This window comes from Anas platyrhynchos, chromosome 24 (genome assembly GCF_047663525.1).
Source record: "Anas platyrhynchos isolate ZD024472 breed Pekin duck chromosome 24, IASCAAS_PekinDuck_T2T, whole genome shotgun sequence".
NCBI classification, from domain to species: Eukaryota; Metazoa; Chordata; class Aves; order Anseriformes; family Anatidae; genus Anas; species Anas platyrhynchos.
Window position 1 is genome coordinate 6,509,981 of NC_092610.1, and position 25,155 is coordinate 6,535,135.

The 25,155-nt window shown below is 62.2% G+C and overlaps 1 protein-coding gene across 1 annotated transcript in view; it reads right to left on the bottom strand.

The window, feature by feature from the left end:
• The window catches only part of FOXO6 (forkhead box O6), a 28,722-nt gene extending 19,653 nt beyond the window's left edge, over positions 1-9,069 (bottom strand). Inside the window, exon 1 of the mRNA XM_027444080.3 lies at positions 7,940-9,069. Coding sequence (XP_027299881.2) covers positions 7,940-8,386 — 447 coding nt within the window. The 5' untranslated portion in view covers positions 8,387-9,069. The remainder of the gene's footprint in view (positions 1-7,939) is intronic.
• Positions 9,070-25,155: the final 16,086 nt, after the last annotated feature.

Here is a 25,155-nt window from a genome sequence, read left to right on the forward strand (position 1 = left end):
CGTGATAATTGCGTTACACCTAGGGAAGGGTGTAAGCAGAAAGCCCTACAGAAGAGACTCTTTGTCTTTGCTTTTTTTTTTTTTTTTTGTGTGTTTTCTCTCCAGCTCGCAGGTAATAGCCAGGAATGGGCAAACCCTCTTTTAATGGACTCTTAATAATGCTGTAATTTCCCTTTGCAGGGAAAGTTTTCCAAACAGTCAAAGATTCAAAACAAAGCAATGATTGTTCCTATTAGCATTAAATTCTACTCTGGGAGAGAGAATAAATCAAGCAAGGGGATTCAATTCAAAACAGAACTATAAAAAATCCAATAATGATTTTTTAATATTAATAAGAAAAATATATTGTTATGCACCCTTAGCATTTAAACTTCTAATCCAATCAGCGCAAAGTGCAGAGATAAATCACGGCAGCGGAGGAGAAGGGAACAACCATCAAGCAGGCAGCAATAAAACGCTGTCTTACATCCCTGGGACAGACATAGGTTTGACAGACTCGGGAAAAAAAAAAAAATCCAAATTTATGAGCCTGTCGCTGCTCGAGCCTGTTAATTCCCTGCCTGCTTCTCCGCACGCACCCTGCACCTGGGGCCGGAGCACAGTGCTGCCAGCCCGGGACATGGCACCAAAAACCCCCGGACCCAAGCACGGCCAGGCGGCCCCGCAGCAGGGATGCTCGAGGCCTCGCCGGTGCAGCAGCAGCAGATGCTGGATGCAGCCGATGGTCGCTGCACGGCCCCGATCTGCACACGTAGGGTGTGGAAGTGCACAATCCCCCGTGGGGCTGGCCGTGCACTGAGCCAGGAGGTGTCCTGTCCGGGTCACAGCCCAGGAGCAGCCCCGGTGCCACCCTGCTTGAACTCATTACCAGCAACAGCCCGCGACTCCCCGCCGACGCACCGAGCAATTCCCCCTGATTTATCGGCCCCGGCAGCCAGAGCACAGCCACGTGGGCCAGCACCGAGCCCTGGCAAGCGGCGGAACTCCGTGCAGCACGCGGGAAATGCTGGATTTTGGCATTCCCGGCCCAGCAGGTCCCAGCTCCCCCTGGGTCCCCTCAGACCGTGCTCTGCCAAAAACCCGAAAGCAGCCACGTCCGGCGGCCGCGATCCCGGCCACGCGATGGCCGAGGACAAAAGGATCTCAGAGCCGCGGGGAGCTCCGGGACAGCTCGCGAACTGCTGACAGCACGAAGCAGGGTGAGGAGAGAGCGGGGGCGTTCAGGGACAGGCGGACAGACGGACAGACAGGCTGCACCCCGAGCTTCCATTCGCACTGGCTCCTTGCGGCTGAGTCCCTGGCAGGGGAGGCTGAAGGGGGACAAAGTGCTAATTACAGCTCTCGCCTCGCTGGTACCCCGTGGGGGGTTCTCCTCCTCTTTCCGATGCTCCGGTCAGGGGCTCAGGGAGCAGGTGCCAGACTCATCCCCGCGCTCCCTGCCCTGCCACCAGCGACAGCTCGGCTCCCCAGCAGAGGAGCAGCCCCATTGGTGCTTTGTGATATATTTTAAGCTAAAATAATAATAAAAAGAGCTGAATTAAACAGTGCCTGTTTTTCGGGCAGCCCCACCACCAATGGGAGCCCCATAGAGCACAGACCCCGCTGTGAACCAACTTGCGGCACTGGGTGCATCGGGCTCAGCAGCCGACCCGGAGGCTCAGCCCCCACCATGAGGGCACACCACGAGCACGGGGGGGACCCTGCAGATGGGGACAGTCATCAGCATCCCTGCACCACCCTGACAGCCCGCAGGTCCCCGGGGGGCACCGCTGGGTGCTCCCTTGCACCCACATGCACCTGGGGCCGCAGCCGCCTCCTCTGCTGGCAGGACTGGAGCCAGGTTCTGGGGGCAGGGCACAGGCTGCCCAGGGGGCATGGGGGGGGCCTGGCCATGCTCCGGGAAGGGGCCACGCTCTCCAGGAGCCCCCGGCCGGGGGGCAGCAGTGTGGGGTGGGTGAGCCGGGGGGGACACGGTGGGGCTGAACTTTTGAACCAGCAGGCTGGAGATCAGTGCATTACCTTAACGCGAGTTAAAAATAACCGTCTCGTCTCTTGAAATGAGCCTGTCTGCAATTACAGCTTGGCATGTCTGCTCCGGAGCGTCCCCGGGCTGGCACCGCGCCAGGTGGCAGGCGGCTTCGAACAACCCTCGCCTTTCTTTTCTTTCCTTTTTTTTTTTTTTTTTCTCCCCCCCCCCTCCATTTTTTTCTTCCCAGCAAACCAAAGGTGGCTTCTCGGCTCCCCGCTCAGCTCCCCATGCCCGCCGAGGCGCAGCCGTGACTTCAGAGAGCAGCCCGGCCTCCGCCACCCAACAGCGAGGCCCTGACCCCTCCCTGTCCCCCGGGGACACGGGGACGCTCCCGACAACCCCAAATCCCAGGGGGCCGGGCTCCAGGGGTGCCCTCCCGGTCCTTCCCTGCGCTGCCCTTGCACGCACGACGCGTGCCCGACTGCAACGTGCGGGCGTGCACGCACATGGGAGCGCACGTGGCAAGCCCTGCGCACGTGCACACGCGTGGCCGGGGGACAGCGGGGCTGCACGTGCACCACATGTGCACGCACATGGGTGTGCAAGGGAGGGCGTGCAAGCCGAACTGCTGCATGTGTGCTCAAGCATGTGCAGATGCAGCGGGCACCCCACAGAATCGCTCACTGTGCCCTGGCCATGCCGGAGCCCAGGCAGCAAAACCAAGCACCCATCCTGCATCACCGCATGTGTCCCCACTGCCAGCACCCCTGGGACACCTCCTCTGTCCCACAGCCACGGGAGCTGCTGCATCCCTCCCGCAGTGGGCACAAAGTGCTGGAGGTGGTGGGGACTTTGGAAAAATCCCCCCCCTACAGACCCCACTGCTCAGCCCCACTGCGGCAGTCCCAAGGGCCCAGACACCCCTGGCCAGACCACAGCAGGGGGCAGCTCAGGACACCCCGGGGCTGGGCAGGGAAGGGACCAGCCCGCTCCGGGGGTCCCCACCCGGCACCCACGTCGCCACCGCGCCCCCTCCCAGCGCCGGCCGCCTCCGCCCCCCTGGCGGGTGAAAGCAATCTTTGTGCCGTGCTTTCAGTTCTCCTTGCTGGCGGGCGGCCAAGGCAGCACATAATAATGAACAGATGCTGTCCAAAATGAGCTTCAGCGGCAGACAGGCAAGCCTCTCCGAGTGTCCTTCCGTAACCCAAAGTGCCTTTCACCTCGGCACTAATCAGGCACCTTCAGCGGGAGAGCAGAGCTGGCGCACAGCGTCTGGCTAATTAAAAGTAATGCGGGCGGGGAGACCCCGGCAGAGCCGTGCCTGGCTCCCGAGCATCCCCGCGGCCACGTGTGAGCCGAGGGAGGCAGCGGGGCTGGGGGATGACAGCAGGGATGGAGAGGTCAGCGTGGGGCTGGGGGTGCCCCCATGCGTGACAATAGGCATGATGCAGAGCTCCCCAGCCAAAAACTGCACCGAGGGATGGGGGCCAGCGTGCGAGTCCTGCCCCTGCCTCCACACACTGCAGGGAAGAGGCCGCCATGGAAATCCCCTGGGTTTTTAGCAAAGCGTCCAAAGCAAAGCTCCTGGTGGCAGCACCCTGCCCAGGCCCCCCCGGGGCAGAGGAGCTCCCGTGGCTCCAGCCCGCTCCGCTGGGGCACGGCATCCACACAAAATATTTATGAGGCCTTTTAAGTACAAAAGCCAAGCACCAGGAAATTCGTTTCCCAGCCCAGGAATCTGGCACTCACGTCACAGCACCGGGCTGCGGACAGCGAGCAGGAGGGAGGGACACACGCATGGACACGCACGCGGGGATGGACGGACGGATAGACAGACAGATAGCGGGCGCCGGGCTGCGAGTGCTCGTCTACTCCGCAGGATCTTAACTGTAGTTTATATTCCAGCGGTTATTAAAAATAAGGTGGGGGGGGGAGAAGCTAAGAGCGGAGCAAGCTGTTCATTTGGAGCCTTTCCCTTGGGTTTAATAAAGCCCCACTCACTGCTGTAGTATCATTTTTATGCTATCATAAAGCCGGACCATTTAGCAGGTTTGTGTTACTTCAGCAGTTAGCGCTGCGTGAAAAGCGATTCCAGAAGAGAGGGGGGAAAAAAAAATTAAAAAAAAATTAAGAAAGGGAAGGAAGATGAAAATCTCCAGAAAGAGATAGAGCAAGGTGGGAAGGAGGAGCGGATCCTGGGGGATCCCTCATGGCCATGCCCCTGGCACTAACCGTGGTGCACGGGAGCACATCACCGTGGCTCGGGGCTGAGTGAGCTGCCGAGCTGGGGACAGGGGCAGGCGAGGAGCCCCCACTGCATCCCTGAGATGCTCAAAGGGCTTGGGGTCCCCCATGTGTAGGGGGGATCCTGGCCCTGTCCCCACTGTGGGGGCTACAAGGGGGCTATGGGCTCTGTGGAGAGGAGGGGACCGGGAGCCAAGCCCCCTGCACACCCTGACCTCACAGCACAGGGTCCCCGGGCCATCCTTGCGTCCTAACGCCCTTTCTACTCCTTTTTCTCCCCATTTCATTCCCATCGCATCCCACGATGGGGACAGCAGCACCGGGGGTCTCTGCAGAGGCCCCGTGCTCCCCCAGGCCACCAGGACCCCGTGTCTCCACACCCCTGCCCGCCGTCACGCTGCAGCCCCGGTGCCATAGAGGAGGAGGTGGAGGGGAGGGCTGGGAAATTAAGGTTTGCAGCGCTGTCAGAGCCGCATCAAACAGGCATCCACCAGCTGATTGCTTGATTGTTATATTTTGGATGTCAAACTGGAGCGAGCAGAACCTTTAAAATGCATCCGTGCCGCTGCCTTTTTGACGGAGGGTGTTGGTTTCCCATTAACAAGTGGAAAGCGTGAGCTGGAGCAGAAAACTTCAAGCGCTTTGGAATTGATAAAATAACAACTCCCTAATTAAGCAGAACTGTCAGTCACGGGCGCCTGCTGCCCTGCATCGGGAAGCAGCAGCAGCAGCTCCCGGCGCACGTGCCCGCGGCGCCAGCCCAGCCGCTGCAGCACTCGGAGCCCTGGGATCCTCCACGGGATCCACCCCTGCCCCATAGGGTCCTGGTCCCACTGCTGAGCACGGCCAAGCGTTTAGGTGCTGTGCCTCGGTTTACCTCGCAGTAAAATCACGAAACACACCCTGTGCTGGCATCCTTCCCCTCCGAGGTACGGAACCAGCCCGAGGGAGCACAGCCCCGATGGACACATCAGACACCTCTGCCGGGTGCGGACGCAGCGTCCCCACGGCCGGCTGGATGTGGGATGAAGTCCTGGTGGCAGAGCCCACCCTGAGGCCCCGCAGGGAAGCCAAGCCCTCGGCCTGGCTCTCCGACCTCCGCGATTTGCTCTCCCCAGCATGGGGAGGCTGAGAAGGAGCTAATTAAAGAAGCAGCCCATTACCCGAGACCCCCCTCCGATGCCACTGTGCTCGGTAATGAAACGCTTTAAATCCGTGATGCTTCTCCCAGGCCTGGGGCAGGAGGGACGTGGCATCTCCAGGGGCTCTTTAATAAGCTTCGAGCAGCTCGTTACTACAAAATTGACTGCCCAGCGCTGCAGGTGCTCCCGCGGCTTCACCGAGCTGCCAGCCTGCCCTGGGCAGGGCACAGCCAGCAGGGACACGGGTGCTTAACCCCTGGTGCAACAGTGTCCAAGGCAGTGACAACCAAGTGGGAGGGTCCCCGCACACCGCTCCAGTGCCAGGACAAGGGAGGCAGCACCGCAGAGCGGTGGGGGGCAGTGGGGGGACAGCGGCAGAGGCATCGTGGAGCCACTCTGGCTGGTGATGGGACTCCTCAGGACGCGTTGGAGAGCGCCAGGTCCCGGTCCTGCAGAGCCACCCCAGCACACAGCTCGTCCCTCGGGCACATCACACACCGGGAGCACAGCCCCGGGTCCCCACACCCCCAGCCCCATGAATCAAACCACCATTTGCCACACATTTGCCCCCCCGGCACACCCACACAGCCCCTCTGACCAACACAGCCCCCGCACCAAATCCATGACACCCCGTGCAGGACGAGTGGCTCGGTTGGCACCAGACATCCAACAGCCCAGCCGCCATCCTTGTCCCATGGGACAAGGGACACCAGGAAGGGTGTGGGGGACAAGGGACAGAGCTGGGCGCCCGGCGTTGCTCCCACACGCTCCCTGCTGGAGGCTTCCCTGGGGGAGGCCCATGGCTGGGGTGCCGGCACTGCTGGTGGCCATGGTATGAGCGAGGGGACAGCCGGGTGACAGCTGGCAGAGGGTGAGGCCACACCACGAGGGTCCTGCCTGCAAAGTCCTGCCTGTCCTTGCTCAGAGGCCAGAAGTCAGAGCTAGTGCCGGTGGGCACCAGACGGGCATCCCCGGACAGGCAGCCCCCACCGCCTCACGCACCCACACCAACACACCCACACATCGCCACCATCCCCTTGTGGCCCTGTCTGAGCCCCTGCACACCCAGCGAGGACACCGGTCACCCCTCTGCAGGTGGCTTGAGCCCCAGTGACAAGGGACAGGGAGGGTTTTGCCAGTGTCTCCTTGACGGCACTTCCCACCTCCCGTGTGCCAGCACCGGCCCCGAGAGGCACACACGGCCCCATCCCCATGTACGGCTCAGCACATGAACTTATTTCCACACACGGCCCCAGCCCCTCGTCCTGCTCCTGGGGCTGCCCTTTTGGGGACACCCTGGGGACCCCCACATGCTCCACACCCCAGTGACTGGAGCTGCTGCCGGGAGCCACCAGCACACCCAGCACTCCCAGCCACCAGCCCAGAGCCACAGCGAGCACCCTGCTGCACCCCAGGCCCACTCAGTGCGTGTCCCCCACGCTGTCCCCAGCGGGTGGGAGCCCTGGGGACACCCAGCTCCCCCCACACATGCCCGAGGCCGTGCTGGTCTCTCCAGAGGCACAGGCTGGAGCAGAACCACAGGACCAGTGCCTCCTGCTGCCTCCTCCACAGCTCCCGACAGCGCAGGACGGGGACACGGCTGCTCCGGGACCGCTGCCCCTGCACACCCAGCAGGAGCACAGCCTCCACCTGCACCAACAGCTCCCACAGCCCAGCTGCAGGTGGCACAGACAGACAGCATCTGGCCTCGCTGTTCCCTAAAGGGTCCTGTTTGCACCCAAAAGAGCCCCCCGAACGGCCGAGCCAGGCTGGGCCACCTGCAGGGGACGGGGGCGCACGGTGCCAGCACAAGGTCAGCCCACCAGCGCGGCAGGGCAGCATTAGAGCCCCCGAGCCTCGTTACACACTAATCACGCTGGAGGTGACAGGGCTTAGGGGAGGGCTTAAGAGAAACCGTCTCCTTTTTACTGACACCATCTGGACACAGGCGATCTCTTCCCCTGCCCACCACAGAACTGGAGAGCAGCAGTGTGCCAGGGGGGTGGTGGGGGTCAGGGCAGCCCCCCCAGCCTCCGGTGCCCCCAGCCGGCTCCGGTGCGGCACAGCCAGGGGAAGGAGGCTCGCAGACACCGGTGGGAGAGGGGTCAGGGGACGCGAGCATGGAGCTGTGGGGTCTGCGAGGGGCAGGAGACACAGCCCCCGTGCTGCCACACGCGGGGTGCGAGGCAGCCTGGGGACACCTGCCCGGGGACACCAGGGGACCCCGCGCACTGCACACCCCGGTGGGCTGGGAGCAGGCTGGGAGCCCCCAGCACCCCCAGCACTGCCGGCCTCCATCCCGAAGCCGTCCCCCCCGGAGCTCCCGGTGCAGGGGGGCGCTGGGGTCGCCCCTCGCCCCGGTGCCGCCGTGCCCTGTGCGGGGAGGAGCGGGGCGCCCCGGCCCTGCCCGGCACCGGCCCGAGCGCAGCCGGCGAAGCGGGGCCGAGGCGCACGGAGCCGGGGCACGCAGCGCTCCCCTGCCCGCAACCCGACCGAGCCGCGGGGCCACCGAGCACCGGCGTGAGGGGGCACCGGGAGCGGGGCAAAGTCATTCAGCGGGGCGGGTGGAGGTGGTCGCGGGTACCTTCCATCCGGCGGAGCTGTTGCTGTCTCCTTTATCCTTAAAGTAGGGGACGTAGCGCACCATCCAGTCGTAGATCTGCGAGAGGGTGAGGCGCTTCTCCGGGGAGCTCTCGATGGCTTTGGTGATGAGGTCGGCGTACGAGAGGTTCCCCCAGGCGTTCCTGCGGGACGTCTTGGCCTTGCGGAGCTGTCCAACATCCGCACCGGGCGGCGGCGGGGCGGCGGCGGCGGCGGCGGCTGCTCTGCGCTCGGCCGGGGCCGCCGCCGCGTTCTCGGTGCCCTCGGCTCCGCCGGCCGCCAGCGCCGGGGGGGGCCCCGCCGCGCCCCCATCCTCGTCCTCCGCCGCGAAGTCGGGGTGCGGGAGCGGCCAGGTGCAGGAGCGGGGCCGGCTCTGCGGCTCGAAATCCGGGTCGATCTCCACCTGATGCGCCTGGAGCTTTTCTTCCATGGTCCCCCCCCCCGCCCCAGCTCCCGGCGCTGCGCTCCCACCCCCCCCACCCCCCGCCCCCCGCCCCAGCAGCAGGTACGGTCGGTTTCCACCCAAAAAAATTTTTTTTTAAATCTTTCAAAAAAATAAAAATTTAAAAATTAAAAAAAAAAAGAAAAAAAAAAAAAAGGAGAGGAGCGCGGAAAGGGCTCCGGGGCGGGGGGAGACGGGCACGGGGGCGGGGGCACCGGTCCGGGTGCGGGTGCGGGGAGGCACCGGGTCCGTGCGGGCTCTACCGGGCGGCAGCGACCGGCTCTGCGCTGGGGAACGGGCGGCTAACGGGGGCGGCGGGCCGGGGGGGACGCCGCATATTCCTCGGGGGCCGCCAGCCCGGGGCCAGACGGGGCTTCAGCAGCCGCGGGGCGGCTCCGGAGCGGCGCTTCCCGGGGCCGCGTCCATCGGCTCGGGCGGCGGCGGCGGCGGCGGCTCCGGTCCCCGGTCCCCGGTCCCCCCCCCCGGCCCCCCGGTCCCCCCGGTCCCCGGCTCAGCGGCCGCGTACCGGCCGCGCACCTGCCCCCCGCCGCCGCCGCCGCCGCGCTGCCGCCACGGGGCGGGCGGGCCACATGCTGGGGCGGCCCCGCTCGGTGCCCGCTGCCCGGTGCTCGGTGCCCGGTGCTCGGCGCTCGGCTCCGCCGCGAATGCGGGCGCCGCCGTGACACAGGGGGAGGGCCCGGGGGGGGGGGGGGGGGGGCGGGGGGAGGGCGGGGCGGGGCCGGCCCCGCTCCCTGTGCCCGCGCCCGGCCCCGCCCCGCCCCGCCCCGGCCCCGCCGCCCCACGTGGTGCCCCCCCCCCTCCCTCCCGTTACCCCCCCCCGCCCGCCCCCCATTGTTGCCCCGCTCCCGCCGCCGCCCCCTCATTGGCGGGAGGCGCCCCGCGGCCACGCCCCCTCCCCCTCCCGCCCGCCCATTGGCGCGGTGCCGCCGGGACGCCCCCGGGGGTCGCCCCCCTTCCCGCCGCGCCCCGCCCCGCGGGTGACGTCACGGAGCCGGCCGCATCCGCGCGTCGCCCCGGGCAACGCCGCCGGGCCCCGCCCCTTTACTACGGGCCCCGCCCCCGGGCCCGCCACGCCCACGCCGGAGGGGCCGGGGGAGCCCCCGCCGCCAGGACACGCCCCCGAGGGCTCCCCGCGGCCTGCGCGCAAGCCACGCCCCCCGGGACGAAGCCACGCCCACTGCGCGAAGCCACGCCCCGAGGGCTGGGCGGGAGCAGCACGTGCGGGGCCCGACCCGGAGCCGCGATCCCCGACCCCCGGTCCCCGGTCCCCGACCCCCTGTGCCCGAGCCTTGCTCCCTGATCCCACCGAGCCCCGAGCCCCAGTCCCCAATCCCGCAGCCCTCTCCCCCTCCTCCCGCCCCGTTCCCAGCCCTCCCGCTGCCCCCCAGCTCCCATTCCCGTCCCCGTTCAGCCCCGCGGTGCCCCCATCCCTCGCCTCGCACGGGCAGACCCCTCCGTGGCTGCAGGACCCGGTGCTGGGGTGCGGGTGCCGGGCACCTTCGTGGCTGCTGGCACCTTGGAGCCACCCGAGCTGCCCAGCGCTGCCCATCCCGGCATGCCCGGGGTCCCGGCCCAGGCTTAGCAGCCCCCAGCCCCACGGTGACGGTGCCCAGGGCGCAGCGCTGGGAGGGACAGGGCCGTGTCCCGGGCAGGGGCAGCGCGTCCCAGCTGAGGCTGCTGGCACCGGCAGCAGCAGCGCAGGGCTGGCTTCCAGCATCACCTTCCCCAGCACCTGGTTAATTATCACTTAACCGCCTGGCACCAGGCGGGAGCATCTCTATTAAGCCGGCTGCACGCTGCCACCAGCCCGTTAAGCAGCAGGCCCGGCTGCTCGTGCATTGCTGCGTGGCGAGAGCGGCCTCGGGAGCAGGGCTGGGGGCACCCAGTGCCACCATCCCAGTGACAGCAGGGCTGGCAGTGGGGACACCCCGTGGGCATGCCCTGCTGCCCACGGTGTTGGCACCACGTGGCCGTGCTGGGGGAAGCAGGGGGGTGAGTGCTGGCATTTTGGGAGGCCCTCCCCAGCCCCGTCCCACGCCGGCAGGTTCCCAGCCCCGCTGGAGGTGGCAGCAGGGCCGGTTAGCTCAGGCTGTGCCAGCATCTCCCCAGATTGCACAAGCGGCCGGTCCGGGATCACGCAAACCTGTCACCCCAGCTGCCCTCCTGTGTCCTAACCTGACAGCGCCCTGCGGCACCGTGTGGCACCCTGCGGCACCACCCGGCACCACCCCAGCTGCCAATGCAGCTTGGTGGGACCAGGGCTGTCACTGCCATCAGAGCCAGGTTTGTGTCCCCAGGGGCCACCCCCCCCACCTGCCAAATCTGTTCTTTTCCTGCCAGCTTCCAGCAGCATTTGGGCAAACCCTTCCCGCTGGGGTGTGGTGCGCCCCCCAGCTCCACTGGCTCCACCTTTCTCTGGGTGTTGATGATGATGATGAAGATGATGAAGATGATGACGATGATGTCACTCAGCAGCTTGGGTGATCCCATGAAGCTGAAGCTCCAGGAGAGGTGTCCTGTGTTTCTCCAGCCTCAGCGAGGTGCCTGCCCTCTCCAGGGTGGGAAGAACGAGGCTGAAAGGGGACACAGAGCTCAGTGGGGACAGGGTGAGCAGGGCCAGCTCAGTGACCTCCTGCCCTGCACACGTGAACTGCCCCTTGCAAATGAAGGTGGCAGAAGGTGGCTGTGACTGCCCTGTGCCAGCGCTGCCCCCAGAAAGCACCAACCAGGCCTGCGACAGCCGCCAGCAAAGGGACCCCCCAGTGCCGGGGGGCTGCGGGGTGCTCCGGGCCTGGGCACCTGCAAGGCACCCGTGAAGCTGGGCTGAACCTGCAGCACGAGGACCCCCGGTACCCCCAGGACCCCCAGAATCTCCAGGACTCCCAGGACCACGCTGAGCCCTGCAGCGTTTGTTCCCTGGGGACAAAGCAGGGCAGCGGGGCTTGGGCACAGAGCCACCAACAGCCGAAGGGACAGGGACCGTCTGCGAGGCAGATGGGGGCGTCTGCCTGTGCAAGCAGCCCGCCCTGTGCTGAAGGGCAAAGTCCGACGTTCGGCATGCCCCACAAAATGAAGGTTTGCCCAAGTGCTGATCGGGGCCTTTGAGGAGTGGGTGTGTGATGGGGAGATGTCTCCTCACCACGTCCCTACGTTGCGGCGCTAAAGGATCTCAGGCGGCGCATATTAAAAAATGCTTTCACGGAACATAAACTGGGAGTTAAGCGAACAAAATGATAAAGTCAAAATGAAATATTTTTACTTTCCAGAAATGAGCTTGGTGTTTTGACATGATCGGAATAAACATTTTGACACTGCTGAAACAAGAAAGTCAAAGTGATTCCGCTAGACTTCTTCCTGGAGAAAATGGCAGCAAAATCGACAAGTTCCCAGGAAAAGGCTTGATTTCAATAAAAACCTGTTTTCTGATGGAAGACCCCTCCAGGCAGTGCCTTCCTGCAGCCCCACTCAGGGCACAGTGCTCCAGCAAGGCTCCCAGTCACCTCCTGGGATGGAGGCTGGGGGCTCCCCGGGGCTGGGGTCCCACAGCCCCCTGAGGGCTCTGCCAGGACCGGGAGCACCCCAGGGCGCAGGGACCGTCCCCATCCCTGCCCACGTCCTCTCCCATAACCACATTGTACCGGGTGGTACATACCTCTGGTCAGGGGGCACGTCAGGAACAGAAGTTTTCAGTGGAAAACCCAAATTTTCATTTTCAAAGGGCTGAAAAACCAAGCGGACAGTTCAGGAGCGCTCTCGTGTAGCTGATAGCTCCATTTTTTGTGAGACATAGCTGGGGGGGAACGTTTCTTACCAGCCTATGGCGTTCGCTGTCAGTACTGAATTTTGCTCCAGAACGGCGCTGAGGGAGCGCTCCGCTCTTTAATAATAGCAACACTTAATAACAGTTTTCAGTGCTAATTCTTGGGACTAATTCCATGTGATTAGATGTATCTTTGCTCAATAGAGACCTGTGTTATGTCACGCAGCCAGTTCAGGAGCCCTCTAACCTCCCCTCCTGGCCCAGCCACCGTGTCCCAGCACCGGGCAGCGAGAGCGCCCGGCACAACGCTCGGCTCCCCGGCCCCGCACAGGCACCGCCCGGATCCCCTGGCACAGCCTGGTGCCGCCAGCTCCCTGCCTTGTGCCACTGCCTCCTCAGGGGATCCCCATCCAAAGCAGGGACCATTTGGCAAGAGACCTGCGTGAGATGTGGCTGGCTCCTGGTGCTGGCTTCCCGCAGGTAAGGGCACAACACCCACCCTCGTTTCTGTGCTCCCCGGTCAGGCTTCGCCCTGCTTCCAGGCACGGCTGCACCCAAACCAGGGCCTGGGTGCCCCCAAAGCTGCCAGCCCGACTCCTCAGGCTGAGATCAGCCACGGCTTCTTCCATAGCTTCAGCCCCTGTTTGCATTTAGAGGTGAAAACATCCCTCTCAGAGGGTGCATGGTAATGCAGCATCCAGGAGTCCCTGCATGAGAGCTTCCTAGTTAGTCTCATCTGCCTGAGTGAGCTGAAAACTGCTAAACACATTGAGTGTGTCAGACCAGATATTATCAGAAATAAGACTACCTTTCGCTGGCACCCACGGCTTGCAGACACACAGCTACGAGCTATTTAAATCTTTTCCAGCTGTCTCCCCTGCTTCCAGAGAGTCTCAGCCCTGACGGGCCGTTTAACCCTTCCCTTCCTCCAGGTGATGTGACTTCGGCTTGGTTCTCCTCTGCTGGCCCTCAGGAGCCGTGGTGCTCCCGGCGATGCGGGTCTCGGCGTCCCCGTGGAGTGGAGGCAGGGAGGACAATGCCTTCCCCCACCTGGCACGGGTCACTTCTGGTCCCCACCACCAGCCAGCAGCCACCTTGCCCGGCTCCCCGAGCTCCAAGCAGGGGAGCTGCCCTCGGCTGGTGCCCGAGCTGTCCTCCACCGCCTGCAGCCCCATTCACACAGGGACAGTGCAGTGCAGGGGGTGTCTAGCTGCACCCCATCCCCTCCAGCCCCGGACTTTGCCCTGTTCTTTGCTCTTCCATCAATGACCCCGAGGCCTCCTGTGCTGGCACACTGTGCCGCCCGTCCCTGTGCTGCCCGGCCAGAACGGCTGACAGGGGCCATCTGCCTGGGCTTGGCGTCCAAGCTGAATGTGCCGGCTGGTTTTGAAGGTCACTGAGCAGGGACTGAGCGGTATTTTCATACTTCTGTGTTTTCACACCGAGATACCCGCATTGCCAAGGCGGGGAGGAGGAGCACCCACCTGCGGGAGGGGTGTGGGGGCTGCGTGCACGGCCCCCGCCCGGCCGAAGGGGAGGTGGGCAGGGTTCCAGGTGGAGACAGAAGGCGCTAGGAGGTGGCCCAGTTGGACATCCCAGTGCAACCAGTCTGCAGGGAGGTGGTGCAGGGATGAGCACGAGCATGGGTCTTATTTGCTCTGAGCATTTCTCTGCAGCGGTTTGCTGCAAGAGGGAAATTACCTCCACCCAAGGCACAGCCCCTGGCTCCTGCAGTGACCGTGGGCATCATGGCCCCGTCACAGCCCCAGGTCCCGCATCGCTGAGAGCATCACTGCTGGGGGTGCGTGAGAGCATGGGGCTGGGCTGCACTGGGAGCCCCCCGGGGGGGTTGGCAGCACCCTGCACTGCCGGCTCTCTGCACCCTGCTCCCCTCTGCTCTTCTCTCCTCCAAATCCCCCCTGGCTCCTGCCTGCCCCAGGCAGCCCGGCAGCGGGTGCGGGCAGGACGGGGCGTGCAGGGGAGCCCAGCTGGAGGCAGAGGCAGCTGGACCAGCTGCAGCCTCGGGCAAGCCTGCGGAGATGGAGCTGAGCTGGGGCAGTACAGGGGGCTGGGTGCTGGGAAGCTGGGTGCCCCAGGGCCCCAACACACCTGGGTAAGACGGAGGGCTGCATGGCAAGATGGGGACATGCACAGCTCGGTGTCTGACCTGGGAGATGTGTGGCCCTGCCCCTCCACTTTGTGCTCACAGCTGGATGTCCCCAAAGTGGGGGCGTCCTCATGGACTCAGGAACCTCCTTCCCCTTCCAAACCCCAGCCGGGGTCAGGCATCCCAGCCCGTAGGAGCCCACCCGAGCCCTTCCCCGCTGCCTCCCACCCCAGGGGGTGGTGATGCTGTGCAGGACGAGCACCCAGCTGTGCCAGTCCCTTGCTGGGAAGCCCTGGGTGGGTGCTGGCTGCACCCTGCAGGAAGGCAATGCTCGCCCCCGCCCCAGGCTCTTGGCCCCATGAAACCCTGGCTGCGAGCCCCGAAAGGGTGGCCAAGGGTTGGGGAGGCCAAAAATGTGCCTTAATTCCATGGAAAATTACAGATGCTTTTTTTTCTTTTTTTTTTTTTTTTCTCCTGAAGGGCTTGGTGGTGTGTTTTCCCCGGCAGAGGCTCGCTGTTTGTGCTGGGGAGGGAGGCAGGTGCTGGTCAGAGGATATTTTTACCCGAACACAGCGCTCACAGCACGCCGTCTGACCGCCCCGCGCTCCTGCTGACCCCGAGCAGAGGGCGGCTCGGGGAGGACGGCCAGTTCCCGGCCCCTGCCCGCAGGGAGGAAAACCCTTTCCAAGAGCGCCGCAGGAACGCGCGGCTCCTCGCGACGCCCCAGGCTGCTCGGCCCCGTCCCGGGGGTGCCGGCTTCCAGCATCAGGGCTGGGCCCCCCGCCCCATGCGCTCACCCACGGAGCCTCTCCAGCGTCCGGGCTAACACGCAGCACGGGGCCCTCCCTGCGCAGGGTGGATGCGGTCACCTGCTGCTGGCTTGCCTCGGAGACAGACAGGTCAATTGGTGCTGTGTGTATTTTGCTTCCAGTGCTCCCCGGCTGCAGCAGTGCCTCAGTTTCCCCTAAGCCCAGTGGAGCATGTGGGAGCTGAGCTGTGCAAGGGGCAGAGCACGAGGTGCTGCTCCTGGACCAGCCACCTTCAAGACCTCGGCCTCAGCCCAGGCATGCTCCACACCTGCACCAGCACGCGAGCCCCTGCAAATTCTGCATAACCTCAGCCCCCAGGCTTATGGAGAAGTCCTGGAGCCCCTTAGGATGAGCTGGAGCCCAGGTTCTGCTCCCCACCCGTCCGGCCCCCATGCAGCAGGACATTGTTGGTTGTACCTGGGTTTGGGGGCTGTGGCCAGGGACCAGGAGAGCTGGGACTGTCTTTTCCCAAATTGTGGTGGAAACCCCAAACCCTTTGGTGGCTGGGCTTTACATGCCATGTCCCCAGGGCTTTGTCTTTCTGCAAGGCTCATTGCAAAGGCTGTGCTTCCCTGCAAACACTCCTCTTGCCCATCATGGGTTCATCTGGCTTTGGCAATGAGCTAGGGAGACTGTGTCAAAGCCTGTTCTTGTCAGCAAATGTGGACAAATTATCTAATCTTCTGCGGGCCTACAACAAAATATATGTCTCGAGCCTCCGATGCACTGCAGACATGCCAATAGCTCTGCAATTAGCTGCTTAAAAGCTGGACAATCTGCACAACTTTTAAGCACCAGCGAATACAGGATGGAGAATTTCAGTGCCAGGCAATCTGCACTCAAACACTGCGCGCACCACTGCCCCGCCACGAGAGGTGGGGACGGGGCTGCTGCGCACAGGCTGGTGAAGGAACGCTTCGGCGATGGAAGCTGGCAGCGAAATCTTCACAAAGTGCACCGAAATTCTGCCCCAGCACTGAGTGCTCAGAAGAAGGCCTGGCCCTGGATGGAGCAGGACAACAGCAGTGCTGGGTGCCTCACTTGTGTCAGAAGATGTCAGGATGGGAGCCCACGGGCACACCCCAGCCCACGAGCAGGGTTGACACGAGCCATGTCCTCGCTCTCGGGGAAGCCCACCAGCTCAGGCACGGGCAGCCCCCTGTTGGTGGCATGTCCCAAGAGGCTGGCCAGTCCGTCAATGGAGATCTGACCATTTTTTCTTAGAAAAGACCCAGAAACACACATTTCCCTATTTATTGTAACAGAATGCATCTGATGGTGCCAATGCAACCTCATTTATGGTTGCTCAACACAGCGGAGGAGGAACTCTACACCATGCAATTACTACCCCCTTGCAAGCTGTATCACACCTAAATGATGTCCAAATGCAGCAGGACCTGCCCCGCGCCCAGGCGGTCCCAGCAGTTGGTGGGTACACGCAGAAATGGGGGCACTGGGAGCAGGGGGTGTCCCAGAGCCCCATTGTGCTGCGCGTTGCAGGCAGCACAGACAGAGGGGCCTGAAGGAGGTCAGTGGGAAAGCTCAGCAGATTTGGGCCTTCAGCACAGAGAATACCTGAGAGGAAGCCACCAAGGGGTTATGCCTGCTGAAGGTGGTGTTTGAATCTCCAGACAGGGCTACAGAGAATGGCAGTGCCCTGTGTTTCACCCTGCAGGCACGGGGTGAGCTCTGCACAGACCCTCATCACCATCATTTCCCCCTACACAGGACAGACTTACAGGAACCCCACTTTGCACTGGTTTAGGGAGGTTTTGCCACAGCTGCTCCATAAGGATAGATATGGTGTGTTGAGGTGGGAGCACTTCATCCCCCAAAACCACTTCTAGAAGCCCAGCACTGGCTGTAAAGCCACACCGAAGGCTGCTCATTGACACCTCGAGCACTCCCACCGCAGCTGGTGCACGCCACCGGTCCTCTGCTCCCCCAAAGCACCGAGGGGTCACCCCATATGTTTCCTTGGAGCTCGGGTCCGTGGCCACCACAGACGTCCCAGGCCGACAGGCAGCAGCTCAGCGCGCTGAGCAGCGTCCCTGCAGCACGGGGTGTGCTGCCTGCCGGGGCAGGACGCGCTGGCCCCGTGCCCGGCACAGGGCGGTGCTGCACTTTCTCCTTTCCACGGGGAGGCTGCAGCCAAGCCGACTTCCCCACCCTGAGCATCCCCACCCTGCCCGGCATCGCCTCCTCCCACCTCCCCGGGGAGCCTTCGGGAGGGGTGGCAGGCGCTGGGGCTTCGCTGCTGCCCCACAGGGGACGAATCCTCCCCCTGGGCTGCTGCTTCCTTTGGAAATGGTGGTGCTGCAGCACCAGCTTCGGTTGCTGGTTTGCCCAGCGAGCCCCCAGATGATGATTTTGATCCCCTCCTGCCTGGGTTTTCACCGATTGTCCTCAGATCCCCTGGGTAGCCCTCGGAGGCCACCTCCCCGTGTGCCCAGCTCTGTCCGGATGGCTGAGGCCATGCCCGGAGATGCAGGACATACGGTCAGGGTGCTTGGGAAGGAGATGTGCTCCTCTCTGCACAGCACGCATTAGACTGCACCCAGAGACCCCACGTGTGTTGGGTCATGGTGGGCACCACAAAACTGGAGGCAGTTCAGGGGCTGGCACCACGCAGCCCCAGGGGCTGGAGGGTGTTTGGGGAGAGGCGGAGGGCAGTGGGTTTGTGCAGCCAGAAAGCTCTGGGGAGCTTCGAGACCGCCTGAGCGGGGGTCACTGGGAGGGTGGGAGGATGAAAGGCAACAGGCACAAGCTGATTTGGGATCAGTTCGGACTGGATATGGGGAAACACGTTTTCATCACAGGGACGTCAAATGTCGGAGCAGGTTGCGTAGGGAGGTTGTGCAGTCTGTGTCCTTGGAGGCATTCAAGACCTAACCGGTCTTGAAAAAAGTCCCTGAACAGCCTGGTCTGACCCTGCTTGGAGCAGAAGCTTGCATGTCAGACCTCCAGAGTCCCTTCCACCCTGAATTTTCCTATCATGCTGTGTTGCTGCAGGTGGTGGGGTTTTCTTTTCCTGTACAGCTTTTCCCTTATTACCTCTTCTGTCTGAATTCCTTAAAAAGCCATTTTGCTGGTGAAGGAATGTCTTGGGAATGGCTCTCTGCTTTCACTTCAGGAGCATTCAAGATTGTTTCCATTTTCTGGTGGCTTGGGGGACTTTTCACACCCGTGATTGATAGCGAGCCGCATACAGCCAGCCCTGCGTGAGCGCTGAAGTTGCAAAGCAAAGCAACTCTAACCCACAGAAATGTCACAAGTGAGATAGTCCTCGGAACAGTAACTGTGCCTTCTTATACATATTCAGGCTGCAGGGTATTTAATTACGAGATCCCGGATTATTAGCACACGCTCCTGCCTTGTTTGGAGGAGGGATGATGCATCTGGAATGACAAAGCTGCTCAGCACCTTCTGTTCCCCAGTCAGTGAGTCACAGGCTTGTCCACGTCCACGTCTTGCACCGAGCAAGGCAGAAGGGGCCCGTGCTGCTCCTGGTGTGCTGAGACAGCAGGCACCAGATGTACATTAACCAAGGAAACCTTCAGATGTAGCAGCACTACCTGTGTTCTCCTCCCTCCATCCCACTATCTCCAATTGCCTCACCTGCTCCACACATACATCTCCCTCTTGAAAGTTGTCGTTTAATCCCAGGGGCAGGTCCTAGGAAGAAGAGAGGGGCAGGGCAGGAGAGCAGCAAGGCTCTGGCCATGTTGATGGGGGGACGCAGCCCCCAGGCTGCCTGCACCAGGACACAGCCAGAGGGGAGGGAAGTCACCAGCGCCTGCCCAGGCCGGTGCTGAGCCCCTTGGGCAGAGCCCAAACCCCCCCAGCAGCTGCAGCCAGGGCTGAGCTGACCCTCTGCAGGCAGAGCCGTGCCGGTGAGGGGCTGTGCTCCCCAAGCAGCCCCAATGGAGTACCCAGGGAGCTGGGCTCCCTCCGCCGACAGCAGCTCCAAATCTGCTGGCATGCTTCCATTGCAGAAAATAAATAAATAAATAGATAAAAAAAAAGTGTCAGTGAAAACTTGTTCAGCCAAGCGGGCTTCCCTGGCACGGGGGCTGGGGCTGGGCTGTTCCCCCTGAGCCAGGCGGGCAGGCACAGGCAGGGAGCGGGGCTGGCAGCAGGGATCAGCCCTGGAGGCTGCGCAGCTCCCACAGGGGACGGGGAGCAGGGGACCTGGCTTAGCCACGGGCTGCAAGCGTTTGCTGGGGCTCAGCATCCTCCCAGCAGCAACGGTGGATGGAGAGCAAGGACACAGCAAAGAGCTGTCATCCCTGCAGTTTTTCTGCTGCCACCACCTGCTTGGTGCCCCCAGAGCTGCAGCCCCTGGGGGCCACGTGGAGGACAGGAGGCTGCACACCCAGGGATGTGATCCTGAGGGTCCTGAGCTGCCAGCTCCATCACTGTGCTGCTCTGCGGGGGCTCAGAGCCATCCCAGCCTGTCAGGCAGCTCAGGGGGCTGGTTGTGACAGCAGCTGGGTCTTCTCTGTGCAGGTGGGGGATCTCCTACCTGTTCCCACCCTTTTTCCCCAGTGATGCTCCCACACAAGGTGCTTTCTGGGACACTTTCCCCACACCCGTGCTTTTGCACCCCGATACTCCCTACACCCAGCCTGGGTTTCATCCTGATGACTTCAGGCCATGCTTCACCCTCCTGTCCTGAGGGGTCTGCAAAATCCTGCCACCAGCTCCACCAGCAGTTGTCCACAGAAGCAGCGAGCCTCCTGCCAGAGCCCTCAGCCCCCAGTGCCCCCAGGCTTCGTGACACCCACCAGCTGCTGGCAAGGGAAGCATCCTGCAGGGAGCTACAGCACAGGACCCCCTGCCCCGGGGCATCGTTCCAAGCAGCCCGGGGGTGTGGGCAGACCCCGAACCAGCTGAGCAGATGGGCTTGGGTGCGAGCAGCCAAGAAGCCATGCAAATACATGCCGTGTTTGGAGGACAGGGTTCCCGTCAGTGAGTCTCTGGCTGGCTGGCTGCGCATGTTTTGTAGGCAGGGGAATGCTCAGCTGCTAATCCACGTAATCCTGCTGTAGGCTGGATTCGTTTTAAAAAATAAATAAGTTGCTGAGAGCAGTTTTTTTGTCCATCTGACTCAAGTGCTGGGCTCTGACAGGGAGAGGCAGAACCACAGGAGCCTTATTTACATTGATTTTCCCTGAATGTGCTGCTTGGATCAAGGAATTAGAGGACTACAAGGCAAGAGCAACCTGCAAATCAGGCGAGGGCATCCCAGTCAGCACACAGGGTGCAAAGGTCTGATTAGCCACTTGCCTGTACTTCCACCCCCGTTTAGTGCACCAATTTCGTGTTTAAATCCAGTGCCCAGACGTGCATACAAATGAAAAAGACTGCTGTGCCTAATTGCTGAGATTTTGGTCCGAGAGCCATGAGATGCTGCAACAGAAGACCCAGCCCTATCCCCGCACAGGGGGGGCACAGGGGAAGACCCTCTGCCAGGCTCCTTCCCTGCCATGCTGCAGCCCTGGGGGCCAGAAAATCTGCCTGGTGCTGGAGCTGGGGCGGCGCTGGCAGGGGATCCAGGGTCAGGGAGGGTCCTGCCCACCCCAGCAGGTGGAGGGTGCTGAGCAGGGACCCGGGGCACAGCAGAGGGCCATGGGCTGGTTGGTGACACGGCTTTGGTCAGCCTCTCCCCACACAAACACCCGTGCAGGGCAGCACAATTCCTGTGTTACAGAAAATGTCGCACAGCAGCTCTTTGCTTCCAGGAGAGGGGCAGCTGTGACCCGCGGTGCTGTGCGGGAGGAGCTGGGGCCTGAAGGGACTTGCACCCACGGTGCAGCAGGCACTGCGGGCAGGAGCCAAGTTTCTGTGCCGATCCCGGGGCCCGACGCGCAGCTGCGGCTGCTCGCAGCCAGCGGGGAGGCACCCAGCCCGTGGAAACTGGCAGCAGGCAGCAGGCAGAGCGCCCCGTGCACAAGTTTCCCCATGATTGTCGCAGGCAGAGACAAACCCGGCCGCCCTGCCTCGTGTCTCCAGGTTCCCGGGAAGGTGCCCGTGCCCGCGTCCACCCATCCCCAGTGTGGGAAATGCCTGACCCAGATTCGCTGCTCATTAGCAAGTCAAGTTCCTCATGAAAAGCAGGTTCTCGATGCCGCATCTGACCATGAGTAACTCCGCGGGGTTGCACAACCTCTGCTTGTGCCATCTCGCTTCCCCTTCCACCCTGATGAAATCTGGGGCCTGGGCAGCACCCTCATTTTGGGCTGGCAGGTCCCCGTGGCGCGTGGCTGATGCTGCAGTGCAGGCCCCTGCAGGACTGTGGCCACCAGGTTTCCCAGACCAGGAAAAGCTGTTCCCTAGGTAGAACACCTTCAGCCTGTAAAAGAAGGGGACCTGACCCTAAATTCTTCTATGCCTCAGCTAGAACCGGTTGGCAGACCTCGCCTGCTCTTTGCTCACAGGCCAACCCCTCACCAAAGCCCACAGACGAGCCGCAGAGCTGTGAGCTGCACGTGGGTGTCTGCACGTGGAGCGAGGCGTGAGGTGTGAGATGCAAACCCTGCCCCTTCGGGAGTTTCCCTGACTTCTGGCCAAATAAAACCCCGCAGCATTCAGCCACATCCATGTCGGAGGTGAGTGTCCATGCTTGCCTTGGGCTGCTGGCACCTACCAGAGATGTGCGAGGCACAGCCCGAGCTGCTCCCCATCCCCAGGTGGGGAGATGTGGTGTTTGCTCCCCTCCTGCCCTCCTGGTGCACAGGGACCTCCAGAAACCCCAGGCTGTCAGTCTGCCTCCTCCTGACACCAAATGCACGCCCCTTCAGTGAAGCGTTCACTATCACCACCAGGCAACGGTGCCACTAACAACCCCAGGAAACGTGTGCGCTGAGCCAGCAATATGCAGGTGCACAGCACATTCTCGTTTAGCACCATCCCACCACAGGGACATGGGTGCCCTAAGCCAGCCCAAACCCCCTAACCAGCCCCTGCCCTGCAGAACACATATCGTCTAACCTCGACAAGGTGGAGCACACTCTCAGAGCAGTGCTCACCCACCCTCAGGACCCCAAAATGCTGCAGGAGCCTCCCCGCTCACCATGTTCACCTTGCACCCCCGTGCCACCTCGCAGACAGGACACCTTGCCAGAGACATTCATCTCCTCGCACAGCAGCGCCTGTCGACTGCAAACCTTTCACTGCCTGGTGATTTAGCTTCCCTTCTGCTTCAAATTAGGGAATAAAAAGCAAAAGTTTTAATGTAATGGAAGTCAGTGCATTGGCCTCGCAAGTTGTTAAAATTTAAAAAGGCAGCAATAAATCTGCTGAGATGAGAAGAGCTCTCTCAAAAAAAAAAAAATGAGAGATTTGTTTTCTCTTTATTATCTTCCAGGTGATTTTCAAGGCTTGCTGATATTTTATTTCTTGTTAATTGTTCTCCTGTTTGAAGGAAGGACTCCTGAGCCACCTCCCAGCCCTGGACCAGGAGCAGCAGCAGGGCAGTGGCAGCAGGGACACCGATGCCCAGCTGCCTTCCCCAGGGAGTCTGCACCATGCTGCTCGGTTGGGTGCCTTCTTTTACCTTCTTCCTCTCCCCAGCTCAAGCTGAAAGGTCCAAGGTCAGGCATCCCCACTGAGTGCAGCTCTCCCAGCTGCTACCAGTGGCTGCTCTGAACCCCGACCTTTGCTGAGCTGCAGAGCAGCACCGTGCTGCTCCCCTGCCCCAAACCTCGCCCCTCCTCAGCTGGAGATGGGGACAGCTGGTGGGAAGGGGCTCAGGCTCCGCTTGGGGTGTCACCCAAGGCTTCCAAGCAGCAGGAAGGACCGATGCGAGCTGGGAAGGGGAAGGTGATGCTGAAGGCTGTAGGCACATCTTTCCCTCACCAAGGGGTATCTCGTGCACACAGCTGTGCTATTTATTGCTCTGGAGAGGTGATGGCAGGAGCTGGAGCATGGTGCTCAGCAGCAAACCTGCAGAGACTACAGAGAGCAGGTCCAGGACCGGTCACCTCAGCCCTGGAGAAGGCAGAGGTCTGCAGTGAAGACGGGGCTGCAAAGCAGGGAGCAGCCCTGGAGGTGTGGTGGCAAAGGCAAAGTGACACAAGGAGCTGCTCCCCACACACAGCGGGTTTTAAGTCCAATAATGGAAAGGAAATAGCGAAGCCTGCAGCACAAATCCTTTGAGGAACTCAAAGCTGTAGGAGGCAGGGATGGAAAACCAGAGTTTGAATCAGTCTGGGAGCAAAATTTGGAGTTTTCAGGGGGAACTGGTCTAAAAGGAGGAGGAATCATGTGGATCAGGAGCTCAGGACTTTGGCGTCCCTCGTTCCAGCTGTATGGATGGAGAAGTGGTTGCTCACTGCACTACCCAAAACCAGCAGCTGCTGCTGGAGTGCGCTGAGGTGAGGTCACCCCCAAACCTTCATCTTCTTGGAGCTGCCCATGTGAAACCCTGACAAGCTGTTAAATAATAACAGAAAGAATTATTAATCACAGCCCCAGGGATTTACGAGTGCTCAGCTCACCACAAGCACCAGAAGCTGCCAGCAGCCCCGGGTTTTCCACCCCAGAGAGCCCCAAACACCAGCCCAGCACGGGTGAGTGTTACTGGAGATGCAGTGATGAGGCAGGAACAAGCAGCAAGCCTGGCACTCCAAGCATGTGGCCCATTTCCACCCTAAAATCCCCCACAAAAAACCCCTCTCTGCAGGAGTGACCCAGGGAGCCCTGCTGGGGTGCAGGCGCTGGGGACGTGGCTGAGCTCCTTCAGAGGAGGCTCCATGTGAGCCATCCCACAGGGTGCTGCCCACCGGCACCTGCCTCTGGGGGCCGTCCTGCAGAGTCCGGACTGTTGCAGGCACAACCTCCCCTGCCCAGGGTCCAGGGGCAGGACAGGGGGCAGAAGGTGCAGCCTGGCCAAGGCTGTGGGTTGTGTCTGCAGAAAGGCAGAGGTCAAGTTAGAGGTGGGCACGGCCAGAGGGTGAAAATCAGTGCTGGGGGGCAGCTGGGCAGGCTGGCTGCAGGGCTGCAGGTCTCCGTGCTCCACCGGCTGCTGTGGCTCCCTGGGAAGTTCTTGGGGACGTCACTGAGCAATGGTGAACCAGGGCATAGCGTAGGGCAGTCCTGAAAGATATCAGGGGGGTCTGAATGGACAGGAGGCAGGGGACAGGGTGGGGAGGGGTGGCTGAGGAGGGCAGAAGGACAAACGAGCATGCAGGAGTGAGTGGAGCAGCACAGGGGACACAGCAGAGCCAGCTCTGGGTGGAGGAGGCAGATTTCCAATGCTCCATGAGGATCCCTCAGCCTGCGAGCAAGCCAGAGCTGCCCCAGCCCTGTGCCCTGGGGACACCTTCAGAGAAGCAAACCCCAGAGCAGCAGCAGAGCAGGGAGCAGGGGCAGTGATGTGTGCTGAGCTGTGGCTTCCATCGGCTGCCCAGCTCAACCCAGCCAGATCCCCACGCGGTGACCTTCTCACCATCATGGGAGCTGTCAGCTCCTGGGCATGCTTCTGGGCATCTTTGCAAAGCCGGTCTGCAAAAGTGGTGCCGAGGACCTGGTGCTGTGTGCAGCTGAGATCAGGACTGGCCGGTCTAGGAGCAGCTGATGCAGGGGAACAAAGAGCATCTTCTGGTGGGCCCCCGAGCCAGGCAGGCTGAGCAGTACCCATATGCTTAGGACTTGTTACAGAACCATGTCAGGAAGATGTTGAATCCTGTCCCTGTGGGAACTCTCTCTCCCCTCGGTGTCCCACCCCATGCACCCCTTGCACCCGACTGGCTTTCCTCCACCTGTACCCTCTGCCTCCCCCCACAGATGTCAAGGAATTGGGTGTCCTCTGAAGGACAGGACCTCAAGGCCTCCCCAGGTAGCAGCACATGCCCTGATTCCAGAAGATGGCCTGAGATTCCCACTGGCTGCCCGAGAGTAGCTCCTGCTCATCGCAGCACCACATCCCCTTGCACCCCAGAAGCAGGTGGGGACCACCATTCCCCTGATGGGCACCGTCCCCTTCTCCTGCTCCACCACCCACCTCCCGGGGGAGGAACCACGCAGTGAGACCACCGCTGGCAGGGGATGCAGGCAG